At 36.9% G+C, this 22,502-nt stretch overlaps 1 protein-coding gene across 2 annotated transcripts in view; it reads left to right on the plus strand.

Moving 5' to 3' along the window:
• Positions 1–22,502, plus strand: part of STAU2 (staufen double-stranded RNA binding protein 2) — a 342,311-nt gene that overhangs the window by 196,936 nt on the left and 122,873 nt on the right. For both annotated transcript variants that reach the window (XM_017544235.1, XM_017544228.2), the window contains one exon: positions 14,173–14,480. In XM_017544235.1, the coding sequence (XP_017399724.1) occupies positions 14,173–14,480 (308 nt within the window). The remainder of the gene's footprint in view (positions 1–14,172; positions 14,481–22,502) is intronic.

Raw genomic sequence — 22,502 nt, forward strand, 5'->3', positions numbered from 1 at the left:
ACAGGCACATGCCAACACACCCAGCTTTTTTTCCCCCCTGCTAGAGACAAGGTCTTGTGGAGTTACCCAGGCTTGTTTCAAACTCCTGGCCTCAAGTCATTCTGCCTTGGCTTCCCAAAGTATTAAGATTGTAGGTATGAACCACTGCACCTGGCTGAATCATTGAGTCTTTCTTGTGTTTTAACATGAGTCAGTTTAAAGCAATGTGTGTTTAAACAGATGTGAATAAAGAATTGCTCGGTCTGTAATCTTCTTGCACATACTATGTGGAGTACAAGTAATTGAAAAGACAAAAAATATCTTTGGCAGCATAAATAAAAGGTGTGAGAGTAGTCAAAGCATCAATTATGAAGCACTAAAAGAAGCAACAGGGAACTAACTGTATGGTTGAAAGCTATTAAGGTTCAGGAAGGCAGTGTAGCTTGCCTCCCTAAAACTTCTTTGTATAATGTTAATGCATCATTCATTCTTTCATTTTCTTAGAAAGTATTTATTGACTATATTGTACCCTTTTTGGTATTATTGGTGATTTCAGTAGTTTTTAAAGATGAAATTGCTTCTTGAAAGACAAGTCCATATATAAGATAAACACCACCATCTCTCTCACCCACTCACCCAAGCCTCCTCCCGCACCCCCCCAGCAAATAAGAAAAGGAGGGATGCCCTGTAAGCCCAGCACTTGGGGGCTGAGGTGGGCAGATCAGTTGTAGTCAGGAGTTTGAGACCAGCCTGGCTAACATGGTGAAAAACCATCTCTACTAAAAATACAAAAATTTGCCAGGCGAGGTGTGGCACACACCTATAATCCCAGCTACTCAGGAGGCTGAGACAGGAGAACTGCTTGAACCTGGGAGGTGGAGGTTGCAGTGAGCAGAGATTGTGCCGTTGCACTCCAGCCTGGGTGACGGACTAAGACTTCATCTCAAAAAAAAAAAAAGAGGAAAACCTGAAAAAAATGAGGCAAGTGTTATTTGGAAAAAAAAGTCATCAGTTTTCTTATATAGCATAGTATCTGGCATTGTTGGTGCTCAGTATTTGAACAAATGAAAGAATTAACATTTTCACTTTTTTCCCCACTGTATTAATGATCTTTTAAGTAGTTTATAACATATAACAATTAGAATTCTAGGAATTTAGAATTATCATCTAGATTCTCAGCATGGTATTGCTGGACTCAATATAATAATAATAATGGTTGTCATAATTAGTATTTCAGCAACTAATGGAAATAATACAGTTATTCTTAGTAGATTGCTTTGCTTTGGGTTAGAATTTTATTTGAATTCAGACCTCAAGATGTTCTCAATCGCAGGTTGGCAGTCTTTGAAAGATGATTTTTTATGACTTAATAAATGCAGTCTGTCAGAAAGACAGATCCTTTAAGCATGGTTTGCATAGAAGAAAAACAAGGAGTCGTAAGTGTGAAAAGGTTAGAGAATGTCCAGCCTCACATTTTACAAACAGGAAAAATGAGGCTCAGTTGATTTTATAACAGATCTAAAGACACTCATTATTAAAGATAGTGAAGACTTGAACTCATATCTTCTGACTCCAGGGCCTCCGCAGTTGCCACTAGGCAACACCTTTATTTCTGTATATATCACTTGCGGAAAAGGGAAAAAAAGAGAACAGTGTTTTTAAGAAATTCCACTAAAGTATGCATTTTTTGAAAGAATGTTTTATGTATCATATACTAGAATCCTTTTTAATAAAATGTTTAGGATGTTTTATTACGTGGAAAATGTTCAAATTATTGTTTCAGATACCAGATTCATATTTGGGTGGATCATGTAAAAATGCTAAATGGCTGAGAAACTATGGGAAATGTTTGTTTTAACTATTATTACATCAGTGACACAGCCATCTATATTACTTGATTTTTCTTAAGATTTAAAAAACTTTAGTAGTAGTCAAATTTTAAAAACACTCAACAGGCTTTTTGGGTGATGTTATTCAAGTGTATTCTTTTATTCCAAGCTTTCTGGTTTGTGTTAAGATGATTCATAGTTTATTAGCGCTGAAAGAGATTTTCAAGTTCCTTAAGACTAATTCATTTTACAGATGAAGAAAGCATGATAAAGAGAATATCTGCTTCCTCAACTCAAACCCAGATAGCTGGGCTCCAGTCTGGTGCATTTACCAATGTACTATTGTTGTTTTTACTTTACTTCATTTTGTGTTAATACAGAGCATTATACTTCTTTTTTTTTTTCTTTACCATTTAAAAATATTAATTACACTAAGTTCTTAACATCCTTGTTAGGTTCTTAGAAACCACTGCTTTAAATGAAATGACGTATAACAAAATCACTTTTACCATAGGCTGATTGATACAAACAAGAGTTAAGTTCTTACAACATATCTGTGTTTACAGAAACATCACCAGACTTTTCAATAAAGACCCAAATTGTAATATTAAATATTGAAATAAATATAAGCTTACACATATAATAGTAAGAAAGATTAATAAAAACAAGATAATTGTTTACTCAATGTGTGGTGAGTGATGGCAGTCATAGTGGCGGTGGGTTAAATCAAAGAATGTTTGCAAAGTGAAAATTGTAAGGAGTACTTCCTACCACCTGACACAATTCAAAAACAATAACAAATATGGTGGGTTCACTGAACTCTTTCGTACTGCATTGTTTATTGTTGTGCATTTGTGTAATGTATTAGTCTCTTCTCACACTGCTATAAAGACATACCTGAGACGGCAATTTATAAAAAAAAGAGGTTTGATTGGCTTATGGGTCTTCGGGCTGTTCAGGATTTTGCTTCTGGGGAAGGCTCAGGAAGCTTACAGTCATGATGGATGGTGAAGGGGAAGCAAGCATGTTTTCACATGGCCAGCAGGAGAGAGAGAGAGAGTGAGAAAGAGAGCAGAGGAGGTGCTACACACTTGCAAACAGGCAGATGTTGTGAAAACTCTATTAGGAGAACAATAAGGGAGATGTATGCCCCCATGATTCAATCACCTCCCACCAGACCCCTCCTCTTAACACTGAGGATCCTGATTCTACATGAGATTTGGGTGCAGATACAGAGCCAAACCATATTATATGATTATCATGCATTTTACAGGTTTTAATTTTACATTAACTTATATTCATTCAGTCAGTCATTTTCTAATCCCCTTTTTCCTTTCCGAGATTGAGGTTGGTCAGAACCTATCCTAGCAGCTTGGGGAGCAAAGGCAAGAACCAGCTCTGGACAGGATGCCATTCCATTTCAGGCCACGTGTGTGTGGGTGTACACACACACAACATGACACTCACACGGGGACACTCATTCTGGGACAACTTAGACCTGCCAGTGAACCTGATATGTATACATTTGAAATGTGGGCTGAAACTGAAGGACCTGGGGAAAACCTATGCAGATATGGGCAGAACATACTAACTCCACATAGACCATGGCCCCAGGTGGGATTTGATTTTTTTTTTCTCTTCAATATTATAACAAAATGATGGTGAACAAAACAACATTTTTTGAGGACCCACTGAGTATATTTTCTTTTGTTTTTTTAACTTTTGTATTTTAATTTCAGGGGTACAAATGCAGGTTTGTCATATAGGTAAACTTGTGTCATGGGGGTTTGTTATACAGATTATTTCATTAGCCAGGTATAAAGCCTAGTACCCATTAGTTATTTTTCCGGATCCTTTCCCTCCTTCTACTATCTGCCCTTCAACAGTCTCCAGTGTGTGGTGTTCCCCTCATGTGTTCATGTGTTCTCATCATTTAGCTCCTAGTCATAAGTGAGAACATGCAGGATTTCATTTTCTGTTCCTGTGTTAGCTTGCCAAGGATAATGGCCTCCAGCTCCGTCCATGTCCCTGCAAAGGACATTATCTCATTCTTTTTTATGGCTGCATAGTCTTCCATGCTGTATGTATACCACATTTTCAACAAATGGTGCTGGAAAAACTAAATATTCCAGGTATCCAAAATATGCTGGTTCTGTTGGCACTCCAAGTAAAGCAAGACAAAAATCAGTCCCTTGGGAAGCCCTCTGAAAGCTTAAAATGTTGTTTGCACATTCCATTCATCTTCACCCCAAGGGAGAAGTTGTGATCTGGAATGTTCTCTCCTGGCACTAAGCTATGCTGACTTAGGGGGCTGGTCTGGGTAAAATGAAATTGTTCTTACATGTTTCAGTGTGGCCGTTCTTGGCTTTGTGCTCATCTGGGGTACTACAACTTCCTAACTGGATTCTGGAATTCTCAGAAAGGTATTTTGGCCTATATATCATTGTTAAGTCAGTGTATGAGTGGAGGAATAAGGGCTGAGACTTCTTGTTCTACTGTCTTGCTGGTGTCACCCAAGACTTCTTTTTTATTAAACTTTTTGTTTTGATGGCTAGTCATGGTAGCTCACGCCTATAATCCCAGTGCTTTGGGAGGCTGAAGTTGGAGCCCAGGAGCTTAAGACCAGCCTGGGCAACATAGCAAGATCCTGTCTCTACAATAAATTTTAAAATAATTAATAAAACTTTTTGAGAAAATTGTAGATGCACATGCAGTTGTAAGAATTAATACAAGGAGATCCTGTGGACCCTTTGCCTTGTTTATCTCTGGTAACATCTTACAGAATTATAGTACAATATCAAAACTAAGGTATTAATATAAATACGATACAGAACAGTTCTGTCACCCTCATGCTGCTGTGTTATAGCCATACCCTCTCCCCTACCGCCAACCCTGGATCAGGTGGGAATCCTGGTCTCCACATGGTCTCCACTGACACCATAGTGAGGTGACCTTGTTCCCACTAGTTCTGATTCTCCTTTATTTCTCTTCTGACACCACTCCAGCAGGGAGGGGAAGGGGCATCCTATTCTTGCTAGGTAGGGGTAGAAGTTTAGTGTCCCTGCATGGTCTTCACTGACACCACGGGGCTAGGATGAAAGTCCCAGCTGCCTACTCAGTTTTTTCTGTCACTACCATATCAAGGAAGTTAGGGAACCTTGTTACAGTTTTGCAAAGGTGAAAGTCCCCTCTCTGCCTTTGGTACATAGATTAAAGTGGGAGAACAGGGTTTTTTGTGTGTATATTTGGCTGGAATAAGGTGTGTTTTGTCTAAATTTTTTTTTTGCCATGCTGCTTGTTTCCTGGTTCTAAAAAGTGAATTTGTTATTTTTACAAGGAAATTTAAAAATTGAGTAAGTACTTAGTATTTAATTTTTTTATTTAAAAAAATATAATTTTGAGATGGGAGTCTTGCTGTGTTGCCCAGGCTGGTCTCAAACTTCAGAGCTCAAGCAGCCCTTCTGCCATAGCTTTCCAAAGTAATGATTATAGGTGTCAGCCACTGCACTTAGCCCAGTACTTAATACTTATACAGTTCCAGTTTGTTGTTTTTGTTCATAATATTGTGGAGTCTTCCATAAGTTTCTGCATAATATATAGACTAATTTGTAGTAAATTATTAAATCATAATTAGATCATATAAGGAGAATTGTAAGAAAGTGTTTTGTGGGTTAAATTCTTTCATTCTAAGGCTGTGCTTAAGTCTTTCTTTTATGTGAACCTAGTATTTGAAGTTACTTTCTTCCCACAAACAAAATTATGAAAATGGCCAAGTACATTACTTTTACATTTTTCTTGTGGGTGGTTTCACAATGAGAATGTCTGTCTATCTTTTTTAAAGAGACAGTGAGTCCACGCTGGACTACAGAGATGACATTGTAGCTCACTGCAGCCTTGGACTCCTCTGCTCAAAGGATCCTCCTGCCTCAGCCTCCTGAGCAGTTGGGACTATAGGTGCATGCCACCATGCCCAACTAAAGTTTTAATTTTTTGTGGAGACAGCATCTTGCTTTATAGCCCAGGCTGGTTTTGAATTCATGGCCTCAAGTGATCCTCCTGCCTTGGCCTCCCAACCTGTTGGGATTATAGGAGTAAGCCACCGTACTGGCCTTCATATTTTCTCTTACTGTGAGAGGGAGACTGAGGTTCATTGAGCCTAGAAAATAGGTTTGAAATGAAGAAATGAAGATCAATTATCTTGACAGTTTCTTGCCTCTATCATGGTGTTAGAATATTTCAAGATTCCAAATGCCCAGAGCTTCTTAAATGTGTAGATATAAAGAACAGTAGTTCTTGGTTTGTTGTTTGTTTTACTACTGAAAGGTAGTTATATGTGCTGACTGTAGTTAGACGCCTGGATATTGGCTCCAACACCTGCCACTTACTGGCTGTGACTTTAAGCCAGCCATATCACCTGTGTCTCAGGGCCTTCAGGTGTAAAATAGGGATATTCGTAGTCTCTACTTCTTGGGGGTCATTGTGACGATTACTAAACTAATATATGCAAAAATTTGGAACAAGCCTGATATCCAGTAAGGACTCTATGAGTTTTAGCTAGAATTATTATTGTTATCGTATTGTTATTGTATTGTGAGCTCTTTGCAGGTATTGACTAGGAAGCGATAGATATCCTGGCAGAGAAGTACTGCGGTGCAGTGTTTGGAAGCTGCTGTGGTGGACATTTCAGTATGTGTTTCTTCCTGCTGAGAGATCAGGTCATTTGTGTCATATGTCAGACTTATGTAATCCATTTTTTAGTGTTTTTCTGTCTCAGGGGAAATCATAACTAATGGAGTTTTTCTGTGAAGAAACATAACCAAGGAGAATGATCTTTGTTTTACAAACAACATTTTAACCGCTCTTAAACTAAAAATTGAAGAGGACTCATTATCCTCACAGGCTACTCTCAAACATCATTTTCACTGCAACTATTTTGTCTTACTTGGTAGAAATAGTCACAGTTGTATCTTTATTGAAAAACTGAGCCTTGAAAAAAATTCTTCTAAATAAGCCAACTAAGCGAAATCTTCCTTATTACTAAGATGAGCGGTGAATGCACTTCTGGGGAATTCCTGAACTCCCCAGTCACTTCCCTGCACTACACTGAGTCATATACAATGTGCACTGCCCTTGTTGTGAAGTCAACCTATTTCAGACTATTTAGGGGCCCTTGGATTACTATTAAAAATCCATATGCCAGACTGTTCTTTGATTTACATGGCTCATTTTGGGCTCCAGAATCTTCTTGTTAAAGAACATTTCTGACAAAAGTGTAAGTTACTGCATTTGTGTAAGGTTAAAAAAAAAAGATAAATGATGAATTTATTCATTATACTGAGGTTTATATTCTTTATTATTACATACTTTTGATTTTCCTGTTTTAAATTAAAAAATAACAGCCATGGATTTGAAAACTCTGACTAGCACTTTTCTTTGACTGAGGTTCACCAGCTTTCCAGAGGCATTTCCCAGTTCATCATAAATTGATCTTTAAAACATTTTTGAAAAACCTTTATTGTTATTGCTGTTTGTTTTTAGTGTTTCAGGAATATGTGTCATTTAGTATTTTGTATTCCTCCTTCTTCCTCGTGGAGGTGTGCTGGATGCTGTGTCATGGAGTGGGATTCTGCCTTTTTGGGGGCAAGACTGAACTAAGTACACTTTCCTATTGGTACTGTGTTCACCAAAAGACAAATATCTTCCTGAAAAGTTCTTTGTCAGTAATTTTATTCATGAACGTTCACCAAATTAAGAACCCTTGGTATATATCATTATGTTAAATGTGCCAAAAAAAAAAAAGGACCGATAAAATGCGCAAGTTAACAAAATCAGTGCTTCCGTTCAACTCTAAGGGTAAGAGCAAGGTTAATTTTCCCCACTGTTCAAGTTATGCTTTTTGAGCATATTAAAACATATCATTTTGTTCTTCTGTTCAATAATGACTTTTTTTAATGTGTCTTTTTCTAACTTTATCTTCCAAGGTGATTCTAAAACTGATCTTAAGAAGAAACCTCTAACAAATTCTTTACCTTTTTTATTTTTTTCATTGTTTCGCTCTTAGCTAACATTTTCTCTTTAGTTTTTCACGAGAGTTTATTTTAAATTTTGCATTGTTGATTTTTGGTTTCACAAGTAATGTTTATTTGGCTTAAAAATTAGGCAGAACTAAGGGTCTGAGGGCGGCCTCAGCTGGAAGACCAGATTGGCAGTGAGCTATGTGAAAAAGAAGAGGTGGAGCCACATACAAATACTGTCTGTTCCATTGGATCCCAACAACAGGGCAGCAGCAAGGGGGATTTCTGTAGCTCACATCAGTCTAGTACCTAAAGCTCATGCCAAGGATGCATTCCGTCTGTCCCTGACCTTCAGGGATATGACCATGGTGGTCATGGTGGTCCCGTAGGTTCCCTTGGGTCACATGTACTCTTACCTAATATGTGGCCTCAGACCACCCTAGGAAAGAATAGGGTCCTAGCTATTAGGCCCACACTGCCATCAGGATCTCTCTTGCTTTCATGTAGCTAAAAGTCAAGCACCCAGAGCCTGGGGAGCCAGGGCCTATGCATTAGGCAAAGACTGTGAGCAAAGCTGTTAAGGAGCAGGCATTGCCATTGCCAGCCCTGCTTATCCTCAGGGCTATATCTAGGACTGGTGCTGCCGCCAGTCCTTGCCACTTTGGTGTCCCCAGTACCGCCCTGTTCCAGGGTCTCTGTATTGAGGGAGAGGCCCAGAGCAGCATAAAACGGTGCTTTTGTGTCAGTGTTTAAAAAAAATTTTTTTAAGTGTAATAATGATAGACTCACAAGAAGTCGTAAGAATGGTACAGAGAGATTGCATGTACTCATAACTCAGCTTCTTCCAGTGGTGATGTCTTATATAACTATAGTATATTTTCAAAACCAAGAAATTGCCACAACGCAGTGAACTAGACCACAGACCTTATTTGGAGCCTACCAGTTCTCATACAAATGATTTTTTAAAATCACTATAAGACAGATAATCATGCTGTTGTTCATACTTTTCTCACATTTCCCGTTTTGAACCAGAAGCCCCTGTTTCTAGTTCTTAAGAATTTTTAATTATAATTTTTTATTGTGAAAAACTCACTGTGGCAAAGTGGGCCTGAGTAGTATTGGATATTTGGAAATTTGTAAACAAATTTATAGTCTACCATTATTGAGGCAAAAATTCAATCTGGCAATGGAAATACAAAGATTTTTTCAAAGCTTTGCTGTGGAAAATGAAAAGAAATTATTTTATTGTGAAATAGCTATGCTCATTCCAAGGACTTCCAGAGAAACTGGGAGTTCCAGTGGAGTGACATTAACCATTTGGATCAGTGTGGTAGCATTATAATTCTTGCTGCATTTGTGTGCCGCGTTTTAACACCTCTGATACCACTTGCTACTCATAAACATTTATGTTCTTCAGTATCTCTGAAAGAATCATGATATCAGTGATCACTGAAAGACAAGGTTCACTTATAAAACCTTTTAAGAGATCTCCAATTCAAAACTTCCTCTACAACTCTTCAGTAAGAACTGGAGCTCCATAAAGATGCTCTGGGAGGACTTGTGTGCTAGCGGATTCATATACCCATCTGAAAGAAGCACAGATCTACTGAGCAAAAATGTGTCAAGTGGGCACAATAGCCTGGCATTTCTTATAAGATATCACAGTCCCTGGCAACTTTAGACCTTTAAAATCATGTATGAACTTCACATACATCAGTGAGATTTTGGTGAGCTCATCTCTGGAACATCTAGGGACAATCATGACATGGGTCATCCTTGGAGCCAATCTGGGCAAACTCCAGGCATTGAGTTTACTTACTGGGTTAAGCCTTAGGGGTTTGGAACTGGGGGGATGATGCGTTTAGTTTCCTACCTGTTCTTTTAGGAGGCTGTTTAATGTAATGGTTAAGCATCCAGACTCTAGAGACAGACTGCCTGGAGTCAAATTCTAGCATTGCTGTTTATTATCCATATGACCTTGGGAGAGTTTCATAATTTCTCCATGCTTCAGTTTTTTAAATCTCTAATATAGAAGAATAATAATGCCCATTTCATATGATTGTTACTGGAATTAAATGAGAAGTAAAGTAGTAGAATAGTGCCCATGTTGTATCCGCATTGTAGTGTACCGTGGTTATAGACTATATGCAGTGGGAACATCAAAGGCAAAATCAGCGACAAAAGATAGATGATGGCAGAATGGGTTCAGGACCTCTTCAGATAAAGGGTGAATGAATATAATGGATGTTATAAGCCTGAGCAAGGGAAGTGTAGTGGTTGAAGTCCATGAGCAAAACTGAGGTCAAAGAAGGCACAGACCTAAAGTAGTTACATGAGAAAAAGTTTATCCTGAGCAGTAACCAAGCAAAAATAAATTCACAGCGAATTACTGTAGAGTGGAAATGCTTATGTAGAGTAACTGAAACCTGTTGTGGGAGAAGTGTGGGAAAACAGTCACATCCTACTAATAGAAGTATAAATTGGGCTAGTTTTTTGGGAGAAACCTAATTGTCAAAATAAATTTAAGGTCCTTAAATATGCATACCCTAAATTACTCTTGATTCTACTTTTAGAGCTTTATACTATTGACAAGCAACTTAATTTGCAACAGGAAGATCCTAAGTGAATTATGACCCATCCAAACACTGTTACTGATGTTCAAGTTAAAAGTCATTCAGTTCTTGACCACATAAATCTATGTCTTTATACTATTTCTATGACAGGTCTGCTAGTTGAACTCTGTAGAAAGGAATCTTCTTTATTTGTGAAGAAAAGTGGACTCAGGCTTTACTGTATAAGAAGAGAGCCTGAACTCCACGTTCTTATGCTATGAGGTAATGCCTCTCTTGAGTGTGGAGAGAGCATTTTTGTTGCTTTATAATATTGCTATTGGCAAACCCATTAGTGCTGTATAATAACAATATTGAAGTAATGCTGTTAAGTTTCTTGATTTTTTAAATTGAGTATAGAAGTTAGAGTCATAACATTTATTTGTTAAATTAAAATATATATAATGTTTATGCAGATAGTAAAAAAACAAAAATCAGTAATATGTCGCTTCATCAAATTGGCAAATTTTTTTTTACAACTTTATTGAGGTATAATTGAAGTATAATAAACTGCACATAATGTCTGCAGTTTAATCAGTCTTGACATTTTCATCTTCCCCAGAGATTTCTCATACCCTTTTGCAATCTATCACTCCCACCAGCTCCACTCTCCAGGCAACCACTGACCTGCTTTTCTGTTACTGTTGATGACTGGCAAAGATTTTTTAATAGTAATATCCAATACCAAAATAGGAAACAAGGTACTTTCATATATCTCTGTGGGAGTCTGATATTGGTACAACTTCTTTGGAGGGCAATTTATTAGTTTCAGAAACCCTAAATATCCTTTCAACCAGCAATTCCACTTCTAACTTGATGAAGTAAATTTTTATGTGAATAAGGATTGAATTACAAGAATGTTCATCAGTGTGTTTATAATTGCAAAAAACTGGCAATAAATTAGATGTCCAATATTATGGAATTGTTTAAAAAAACAGTTCATACATTTAATGAAATGCTATGCTTTTAGTATTAGTAGTAGAAGTATATTGTTTTGTAAACAATGACAGGATCATATGTTATTCCTACGTTTTTAACTTGTTTTTTCAGTACACAGCAACTAAAAAGTACATAGATAAAACAGGATTAAAAACATATCTTTAAAGCGAAATGTTGAAAGTAGTGTCCTTTGGCTGATGAGATTTATCTTAAGTTTTTCCAGTATATAATGTTTTCTTGTAAAAAAAATTTATTGAAATTTCTTTCTGATTATAAAAAGCTAATGTAGAGAATTTGAAAGCTAACATAAAAGGAATAAAGAAAATACATAAAATAGGATTGATAGACAGTCATCCCTTGGTATCTCTGAGGAACTGGTTCCAGGACCACTTATAGATACCAAAATCCACAGATGCTCAAGTCCCTGATAGAAAATGGCATCATATTTGCATATAACCTATGTACATACGCCAGTATACTTTAAATCCTCCCTGGATTACATAACATCAAATACAATGTAAATGCTATGTAAGTAGTTATTATACTGTATTGGTTTTTAAGTTTGTATTGTTTTTTATTGCTGTATTGTTATTTTTTATTGTGTGGGGTTTCCTGGTGTTGTTTTGTTGTTGTTGTTGTTGTTTCTCTTTAGACATATTTTCTATTTATATTTGGTTGAATCCAGGGATGTAGGACTCAAGTATGCAGAGGGCTGTCTGTATTATTTTAAGCTATTTAAAGTTTTTTCTTTTAAAAAAAAAAAAACTTATGAAACTCTTTTATACTTGAATGGCATCAGAGTAAAGTTCCCTGGACCTTGGCCCCTGCCTGCCTCCACCTGTTGCAGTCCCTACTCTCTGTATGCTCTTGTGGTAAGGCATGCCCTGAGGTTTCCTGGAACACAAATTCTCTAGGTCCTTGCCCTTGCTCCTGCTGGCCATCCGCCATCAGTCCTATTCTTCCTTGACTATGTTCTCCTGATCCTTTGAAATTTACTGTCATTGTCATCTCCAGCAAGCCTTTGCTGAGCTTTTAGCACTTCTCCTTTCCCATTCCCACTGCTCTCTATACCCATCCCTAGCGAGACCCCTATCACATTGTATTATTCATTTCATTCCTCTCCTGGCAGACTGAGCATGGCTTGATATCGGGACAGTATTGGTTGGCACAATACCTGGAGCTTAACTAGCACAATAGCAGTTGGAGCTTAACTAAGAGAGTATGTGCATGTGTGTAACCGAACAATAGAAATAAAGATGTGTTGGAATCAAATAGCCTAGAGTATTGGATATATCTGTATGACTGGAACATGGGATCTTCATGAAATATTTAGTAGATGAGGATAGAGAGTAAGTACAAGCCAGATTATTAAGGGCTTCCTAAGTTATCCTAAGGATTTTGGGTCCTATAGCGTAACTGATAAACCAGTGAAAAACCTTTAAGTAAGTGAATGGTCTAGCCTTGGCAAGATGGTAGAATAGGAAGCCCTGGAGCACAGCAATTTAACTATAAATTTAAAGGTGAATTTTCTTTGTCAGAATCCAGAAATCAGTTAAGAGGCCCCTGTGTGCCAGGTGAGCATGAAACTAGCCGGATCTTAATTGGCATACTCTCATGCCGTAATCCCTATCTATAGTGCAGTGCCATATAATCAGGACAGCCACCCCCTACCCCCAGCTCCCAGCTTCTTTCTGCCTGGAAGGGGAGAGATGTGTACCATATATCCAATGCCTTAGTTTTTCTGGGACTACCCAAAGGACTGGCTTCTGTCTGGCCAGTCTCAGAGTGCTGACAGGACATGGCATATTTTAGCAACCGGGGGCCAATGAAAACAGAGGTAGGTGGTGGTGGTGGTGGTCACCGTAACCATCCTCTCCTCAGCCAAGCACAAAGCTAATAGTTGAAAAGCTCCAGCAGTCAGTTTTTTCCTGGAGAGGCAAAGAGGTGCACCATGTATCCAGTGACCTAACTTATCTGGGAGTTGCCTAAAGACTTGACTTCAGTCTTGCTTGTCTCAAAGCTCTGAGCCCCAGGCTCATTCCTCTTGATTTCAGAATCTGTCCGTGGCCTGACTTGAATTAATGCACTAGATAATCCCTAGAATGGTCAGATTCTTGAGATGTTTGAGCAACATGATAACTACTTGATTATTAGTAAATCAGAGATGGTTGCCTGGAGTCTAGATTGGGTCACGAGTAGCCTCATGGTGGTATGAGCAAAGCAAGTTAGGGAGAGTACTAGTTTATAGGTGATACCCTGTTGTTTTTTTAGGTGTTCGTGAGTTAGAGTTGTCTGTGGGACATCCTTGTGAAGGTGAGAGGACCATTAGGCTGTTGAATACCTGCATTTGTAGCTCCAAATAAATTTGGACGGATTCAGCTTTCATTTTACCTGGTGTGCCTCAGTTGCTATATATGTTGGGGTTTCATGCCTCTTTTATGAGATATAAAATATTAAAATGAAAGGTGAAGACACTGCAGATTCCCAATTTTCGCCCTCATTGTAATTCCACACATCAGTTTCCCTTGTCCCTTTATAGCCTCCCTACTACACACAAGTCCCAATGAAACCACTTTTTTGGATTTTTTTAAACTTGTAATTTTAGGAAAATTGAAACAACATTATTCACCTTTTAATAGAAGCTGCAAATGCCTCTACAGTATGACAAAGATACTTGATTGGCAGTGTTTCTCCTTTCTTTGTTATTATACCAAGTAAAGCCATTGAGGTAATAATGCTATAACATGTTTCTATCTTAATTATTTTAAGTATAATAACAGTATCCCTTCATTTTATTTATAGCTCCAAAAGGAATTCTTCATTTGTCTCCTGATGTTTATCAAGAGATGGAAGCCAGCCGCCACAAAGTAATCTCTGGCACCACTCTAGGCTATTTGTCACCCAAAGATATGAACCAACCTTCAAGCTCTTTCTTCAGTATATCTCCCACATCGAATAGTTCAGCTACAATTGCCAGGGAACTCCTTATGAATGGAACATCCTCTACAGCTGAAGCCATAGGTTTAAAAGGAAGTTCTCCTACTCCCCCTTGTTCTCCAGTACAACCTTCAAAACAGCTGGAATATTTAGCAAGGATTCAAGGCTTTCAGGTATGAATTAAAAGCAAAAACAAAAACAAAACAATTCATTAGCCTCAGATCCTTCATCTCTATCCATCACAAGGCTCATTCTTGCCTGCTAGTGTGGCCTACATGCCACTTACATTCTAAGTTATTTAGGAACACAAAGGACAGATGAAAAACGAGCCATATGCACATGCTTCATTTTCTCTTATTTTTGTTCTATCTAGTAATCCTTTTGCTGCCTTTTCTCCATTTTCCTTCTTTTTCTTTTATAAACATTTTTCATACTCTTCACTGTCTTCCATTTGGTCTTGATTAGGTGCATCTGTCTCTTCACTCTGTCTTCCACAAACAAAAATTCTGCCTTCAGACATTTGGTGTTAGTATTTCACACTCAGTTCGCTCTCTTTTTACATAAGGATTGAGTTTTTTTTAATGATGATTTTACTTTTTAGCAGTTTTGAATTTTGCATTCTGTTGCTAGTATTGATTCAGGTACACCATTAAGATACAACATTCTAGAAGTCTGTTACCTTAGGAGTTAATTAAACATGGTATTTGAAGAATAATGAAATGCTTAATAGTTGTTTGAGGCATAACAGTGTGTATTTGTTTTACTGGATCATGTATTGAACTGACTAGGGAGGGTAGCGCCTGCTTCAGATGGTACCAACAATTCTATTTCAGTGGGTAGTCTAAAACTAGCATATAGCTTAACTTAACTTGTTGTGTATGTGAATTTAGGGATGGAAACTTTTTTTCCCCTGTTTATTCTTTGTTTCCTTTTGGAAAAAACCCTACAAAAACCAACACTCCTTTATAGATACATCAGAGCTTTTAAAAGAATTGTTAACTCTAGGAAGGGGAAATATCTGTGTCCTGATTTCTTAGTTGCCTTGAAAATCATGTACTGAACTGTAACCGCTAACTTGACTGGATGAACTACAGTTTGCTTGTGTGTAGAGAGTGTATTGCTTCCTCAGATTTCACTGTTTTCATCTTTTTTCCCATCTTAGTCTTTATTCCTTAAGACCAAAAACTGTAATATCCTTTAGAAATGCTCTACAAGATCTGTATTGTGTAGAATGATCATGTATTTATAAAAATTTTACAAGTTTAGATTATAAAATGAAAAAAAAGATCATGTGTTTGGGGGTATTTTGCATGTTTGGATTTCCCCCCCCTTCACCGAACCCTTCTGATTCTTTCAAACTATTGCCAGGTAGTTGTTAGTGTTTTTAATTGGACTATTAATATGAACTTAAAGAAGCTGTTACAAATTATTGGCTCTGTCATCTGAAATTTTAACCACTTAATTTAAAGTTATAATTTTAGAGTTTGTTTTTGTTGTTTTACCTTAAAAAACACAATAAATCACTGTTTAAAAAAAGATCTCGATTTATATAAAGTACTGGAAAAAAACCTAAGTAATTTTTAGTTCTATCTATAATCTGCATAGGATGAATTAGAAATAAATTGTGATGAAAAGAAATTCACTGCTTATTTATGAATCTAGTCATGTAGAAATGTCTGAGAATAACACTGTATTCTTATAGAAACAAAGTACAAATTTCATTCAAGCTCTGAATTGGTCCTTTGCTTGGAGCTGTTGTTACCATAGATGTAATTGTGCTACCAGAACTTAATTTTTTAAATTTGTTTTTATTTGTTAGTTCTTGGCAATGACAATAATTATAATTTTAACGTATCTTCACTGTAGCCAACACACAGAGTCTGCTTCCCTCATTATTGCATTGCTTAGGCCTCTTTAAAAAGCTTATCCTGACATAATATACTCTTATTATGGACACGTTACACGTTTCCTAATCTGTGTATTGTGATTTTTACATACTAATGAATATAAACAGATGGTTTTAAAATATTACTGTGCTTTTTCGGTTGACTGAGCTGGTATTCATGTGAAACACTGTGTCACTGATGGACCACCACCTGCAGCTAAGCAGTGAGCAGAATCTCTGGGAAATGGCTTAGTCCAGCCACATGCATAGCCCATCTTCATAATGTCGCAGCAAAAGATTCTTTGTGGTTAAGAGTTTTAAAGCCTATTTCTTTATAGGCAACTCTCTCAGGCATATTTACCTGGTAGAAAAACATGTAGATTGTTTCTATTACTTAAATGTTTTAATTGAACTGTAGTTTAGAAATTATAGGACCAGCTTGTTACAGATTATATACAATATATTCTGTTGCTTTTATTTCTGGAACTCAAAAACAATAAATTCGTTTTCTGTGTTTCTAGGTTAGAACTTTTTTATTTTATTGCACACTGAACAGATATTATTGGTTATTAAATATTTTGTAAACCCTTCCTTGGCTTTCCTTGCCCATTGCAATTTGATTTAAGCCTACTAGAGCCATTGTGTGTGACAGCTATATTGTATTACAAAGTAAAAATATGTGAGTGTATTGAAAACAAAGTTGTTTTAACCTTTAATTTTGTTTCATTACCCAGTCTTTAATTCGAATTTATAAATTACAAAAAGCTACTTTGCTCAACTGACTGTAGATATCCAAGCTCAAATCCTTTCTTTTAAATCTACAAAATACGTAAAACGTATATACAATTAAAGTTATTAATAAAATTGACTTAGCAGAATGTGACCGAACACTTGCACATTCTCAGCAGTTCTTTTATTCTTGTTTGGTCTCACCTAAAGTTTTTATCATATTTTAGAATCGAACCTTTTAGATCTCTGTCAGAAATGAATGTTTATTTCTTTCAAGTTTTATCAAGTATTAATACATTTTATTTACCTTCTTTTAAATGTTTTATTCAGTAGTTCTGTGAACTTCAGACTTTGTTATTCAGCCTAATCATATGCTTCTATAACTTCTAAAAGCTCATTCAAACTTGTAGTCCTACCATAGTGTTTCAGGGTTCCTTGTTGTGTACTCTTTTATTATAATGCCAAAATGTTTCAAAATCATTCATTTTTTTAAGAAAATTATTATGCAAAAGACACTCTTGAAATGCTGTGCATTTGAACTGAAGTGAAAGAATTTGTTTCATGTTGTGCTTTACATTATTCTAAGGTTTCACATCTTTAATATGCTTTTATATGCTAATTATATTAGAAATGTCTTTATAACTAAATACAAGTGGTTTCTTTGTTTAAATTAGTCATTAAAAACTAGGTTGGAAATGAAAGTGGATTATTTTAGTAAATCATCCCTTCTAGATGGATTTCATTTCAGTTTGCTATTCTGTGCCTCTCCTGTGAGCATGATCCACTGAAACAGTGTTGTTTGTGAAACCTTCAGAGTATAACACACTAGTTTTTTTTCTCACACAAATAATATAAAGAAGTGCTTAGTCGGTGTTTTACTTAAACTATGATTAGTTTATTTAGCAAAATCAAGGAGCGTTTTATGGAGGGGGATTTCATTATTGTATTATAATCATGCCATTTCCAGCAAGATGAGAATGTCTACTTAAATTAAAGTCTTCCTTTTCAAATATAATTCATGCTTAATACATTTCAACTGATGTGCCTCCTTTTGTTGAGTTTAATATGATGATAGCAGGCTTCTTTTGTAGCCACAGACTTCTTTAGGTATTTATTTTTTAACAATATGACTTTAGTATAGATTACATTGAGATGGGGCTGGCGGGAGTGGGTTAGGAGTGGCTGGTCTCCCTGAGAATCTGAGAATCAACCTTTCTCCTTTCTGTTTATTCTTATCTCTCCTATAGCTCATGCTTTCCAATACATATAGTTACCATCAACATGGCTATTTGCAGCAGCTTTTTTTTTTTTTTTTAAGAATAAGGTATTCATTTTTGATAAGAGATCAATACAAGTTCAACTTTGTAGATTTCTCTTAGGAGAATATGGAGAAAGAAATCATCCATGTACATACCTACCCACACTTAGGAATATAGTTGTCCCTTTGTATCTATCGGAAGGATTGGTTGTAGGACCCCCAACGATACCAAAGTTCATGGACGCTCAAGTTCATTATATAAAATGTTATAGTATTTACATGTAACATACATATATCCTCCCTTACACCTTTAATCATATCTAGATGACTTATAATAATACAATGTAAATGCTACGTAAATGATGTTATACTTTATTGCTTTTTTGGTATTTTTTATTCTTTTTAAATATTTTTGATATTTGGATGCATAATCCATGGATATGAAAGGCCAATTGTTTGTTTTCCCCCCATTTTTAATTTGTAATTGAAACATAACTTACCATGTTGCCTCTGAGCTCAAATGTTCATTTAGGCTATTAAGCAAATGGTATAAAACCATAAGAAATTACTTAGACTACAATGAGCAAAACATATTTGTGGGTTTGGTCAGCAGATGCTGCTCTGATTTGCCATTAAAATCTTAAAAATTCTTAAAAAGCTCTCTTGAATTTGACCTCTACTACCTTCTAAGGAACCTGGAAGGACCCTGTGTTAGAACTCTCCTGAAGGCTTGTTCTACCTTTAGTGACCTTAACGCTCAGATTTGTCCTTCCAGTGGGCAGCCCCAGTTCATACAAACTGACCTGTTGTGTCTGGTGTCTTTAGACTTTGATATGTTCGCCAAATTCCACAAGGTATTCAAATATAACACATACCTGTACTTCCATAAAAACCAGGGGAATTGGGCCGGGCATGGTGGCTCACGCCTGTAATCCCAGCACTTTGGGAGGCTGAGGCAGGCGGATCACCAGGTCAAGAGATCGAGACCATCCTGGCCAACATGGTGAAACCCTATCTCTACTGAAAATACAAAAATTAGCTGGGCATGGTGTCATGTGCCTGTAGTCCCAGCTACTCAGGAGGCTGAGACAGGAGAATCACTTGAACCCGGGAGGCAAAGGTTGCAGTGAACCAAGTTCACGCCACTGCACTCTAGCCTGGTGACAGATTGAGATTCCGTCTAAAAAAAAAAAAAGTGGAATTTTAGTTCAACTCATTTTGCTGAAATTTTAAACTCCATTTAAAAAAATATATGTTTGTAGAAAGAAATCCTGGTGCATGTAAAAACTGCAATGAGTAACAGTATTTCAGGTAAGAACCAAGCAGGCCTCGAGTAAAACAGTCCACTATTATTAAAGAGACTACCTGGGACTAGCCACCCACCTTGTGTTGCTGTGGGACATAACCACCAATAAAGATACTCATTTTGAGCTTGTATGCACCAGTGCCTGCATATGTAGTAAGGCACACAAGATACTTCAGGTATAAGTAATATATAAACACAGTAAGAGCTGTTCCAACCCCAGAAACTTTAATGTAAATCTGAAATGAGCCATCATGATGCAGAAAAAGATTGTCATTTTGCAGCCTTTCAAGTAGAACTATCTGATAACCTTTTCTGTTTGTATCAGAACAGATTTCAACTCAACATGAAAATTGTACTGCTTCGAATTATTTGAAAATCAAGTATTTGAAGGAAAAAAACTATTTCTCATCTAAAGATGGATTATATTTCCTTTTGCTAGATAGGATTGGCAATGATGATGATGTGATTTTTTATTTAAGGACATAAAATTAATCATAGTACTCATCAGGTGGCTGGCAGCTGCATACCTACACTCACTCCAAGTCATGTTGAAGTGATTCCAGCATTTCCCTTCCTGCAGTATCCAGCTGTATCTAAGGAGACTTTTTTTTTCCCCCTCAAACGACAGTGGCTCAAATTTCATGGGCATTGTTCTCTTCTCGAGAACTCAAGGCAACTCTTAAGAAAGAACAAGAATGTGGAATACTGCATGTAAAAGATTTTTGCACACTCAGAAAAATTGCTCTAACACAACAGGGGCATGCCTTTAGGAGATACATGGTTAAACCAGGGAGGAAACTGACCTTTATTGATGGACTCATATGTAAGATAGTGAAGTAGGCATTACATACATTTTTTCAGAATACCTGGTACATTTTTGCCTATACATCTTTATTTTATTTTGAAAAAAACTATCATATAATGTTTGAAGACCAGTCCCTGTAATTAGGACTAATGTGTGATGGTGGCCCATAGTCTTCTGGATATTGGTTTGTTTCTGTCATAGATTTTATTAATCTATTTCTGCCCTCAACTATATATACAACTGATTAAGCCATTTAAGAATTCTGACTCCTTGGCCAGGATCGGTGGTTCATGCCTGTAATCCCAGTACTTTAAGAGGCTGAGGCAGGCAGATCACTTGAGGTCAGGAGTTTGAGACCAACCTGGCCAACATGGTGAAACCGTGTTTCTACCAAAAAAATAAAAATCAGCCAGGCATGGGGACAGGAGCCTGTAATCCCAGATACTGGGAGGTTGACACAGGAGAATTGCTTGAACCAGGGAAGTGGAGATGCAGTGAGCCAAGACCCCACTGCACTCCAGCCTGGGCAACACAGCAAGACCCTGCCTCAATAAATAAATAAATATTTTTTAAAAAAAGAATTCTGACTCCTTTGAGTTGGAAGGGACTTTAGATTTTATTCTAAGATTAAAATTTTATATGTAAATACACATTTGAGACTACATACCTAAAACATCATATTAGTAATGTAGTTTACTTATTTTTACTTGATTTTAAACCCTGATGGATTTTAGGTTCTAGAAAGTTCTGCCATCTTAACATAGTCACATCAAAAAGCAGATTTTACTGTCAAAGAAAACAGATATTTGAAAAACTTAATTTTTTAAAACAATCTTTACTATTACCTAAAAAAAAAAAAAAAAAAAAAAAAAAAAAAAACATAAGAAAAGTACAGGCTGGAAGAGGTGGCTCACACCCGTAATACAACCTGGGCAACAGACAGAGTGAGACTCTAAGTCCAGAATCAAGTCCTAAAATGGAACATTTGAACCATTGCTGGAAAATAGTACTAGGTTTACAGTTTGAAAAACTCTTATTAAGGGAAAGATAGGTGGTAGGTAGTACATTGTGAACTGGTTTCCATAATTTCAGCATGTATATGAAGAATTAGATATGAAGTTAATCTGGCCATAGAATGCCATCCCATTGAACATTGGAATTGATTCAGCTGAAGCATAGGACATGGAACATTTGTTTACTCACACTGGGCAATATTCATTAAGGGCCTGAAAATGCTGGGTAGTATGCTAAATATTGGACACGGGGAGTTACAGTCAGGTTGGGGACTGACAAGCACATGAAATCAATATGCAGAAGGAGATTAACCACTGCCAAAATTTAATCCTATCTTCAGGGATCAGTGCTCAAACATTACACAATGGTCAGGTAAAAAATAATTAAATGTTTGTAGCATGGTGCAAGAAATAATGTATGCAATGTCTACCCCACATAATAAATGACATAGTAAGTGTAACCTGGTAAGTGTTAACTCGGAAATGTGGTTAGCGATGTCAAGAATTGTAAATGGAAATGAACAATTCCGACTGAAGGAATTAGGGAAGAGTTCATAGCAGAGGGAATATTTGAGATATGTTTTAAAGAATACTTCAAATTTTTAGGTGGATAAGAAGAAAAGGCATTATAGTATCAGAGTACTGAAGACAAGGGCATAATGTTTTAGAAAATAAAGTGAAAGTGGCTAGTGAGGAGGCTGAAAAAATGTGTGTGTTATTGGGAGTTAGAATTTTTTTAGCCATTAGACAAAGACCACTGACTTATCTCTAAAAAGAGAAGTGACATGATTGGTTAACAGAAAAATAATTCTGTCAGCAGTGTAAAAGATGAACTAGACAAGAAAGAGACAGACTTGATAACAGAAAGACCAATTAGACTGGTTTACATGAACCCAGGAAAGAAGAAGTAGAGATTGAGTTAAGACAGAGCTATTGGGCATGGAGGAGTGTATCTACAGTATAGCTGTCTAAGCTTCAGTTGAGGAAGTTAAATGATCACTTGTGCTGGTTTCAGAGAGGATGCTTTCACTAGCCTAATGGTTAGGGTGGAAGCTAGATTTACGTGTGTTGAAAAGTAAGTAGAGGGCCGGGCGCGGTGGCTCAAGCCTGTAATCCCAGCACTTTGGGAGGCCGAGGCGGGTGGATCACGAGGTCAAGAGATCGAGACCATCCTGGTCAACATGGTGAAACGCCGTCTC

This window comes from Cebus imitator, unplaced genomic scaffold, assembly GCF_001604975.1.
Source record: "Cebus imitator isolate Cc_AM_T3 unplaced genomic scaffold, Cebus_imitator-1.0 Scaffold9, whole genome shotgun sequence".
NCBI classification, from domain to species: Eukaryota; Metazoa; Chordata; class Mammalia; order Primates; family Cebidae; genus Cebus; species Cebus imitator.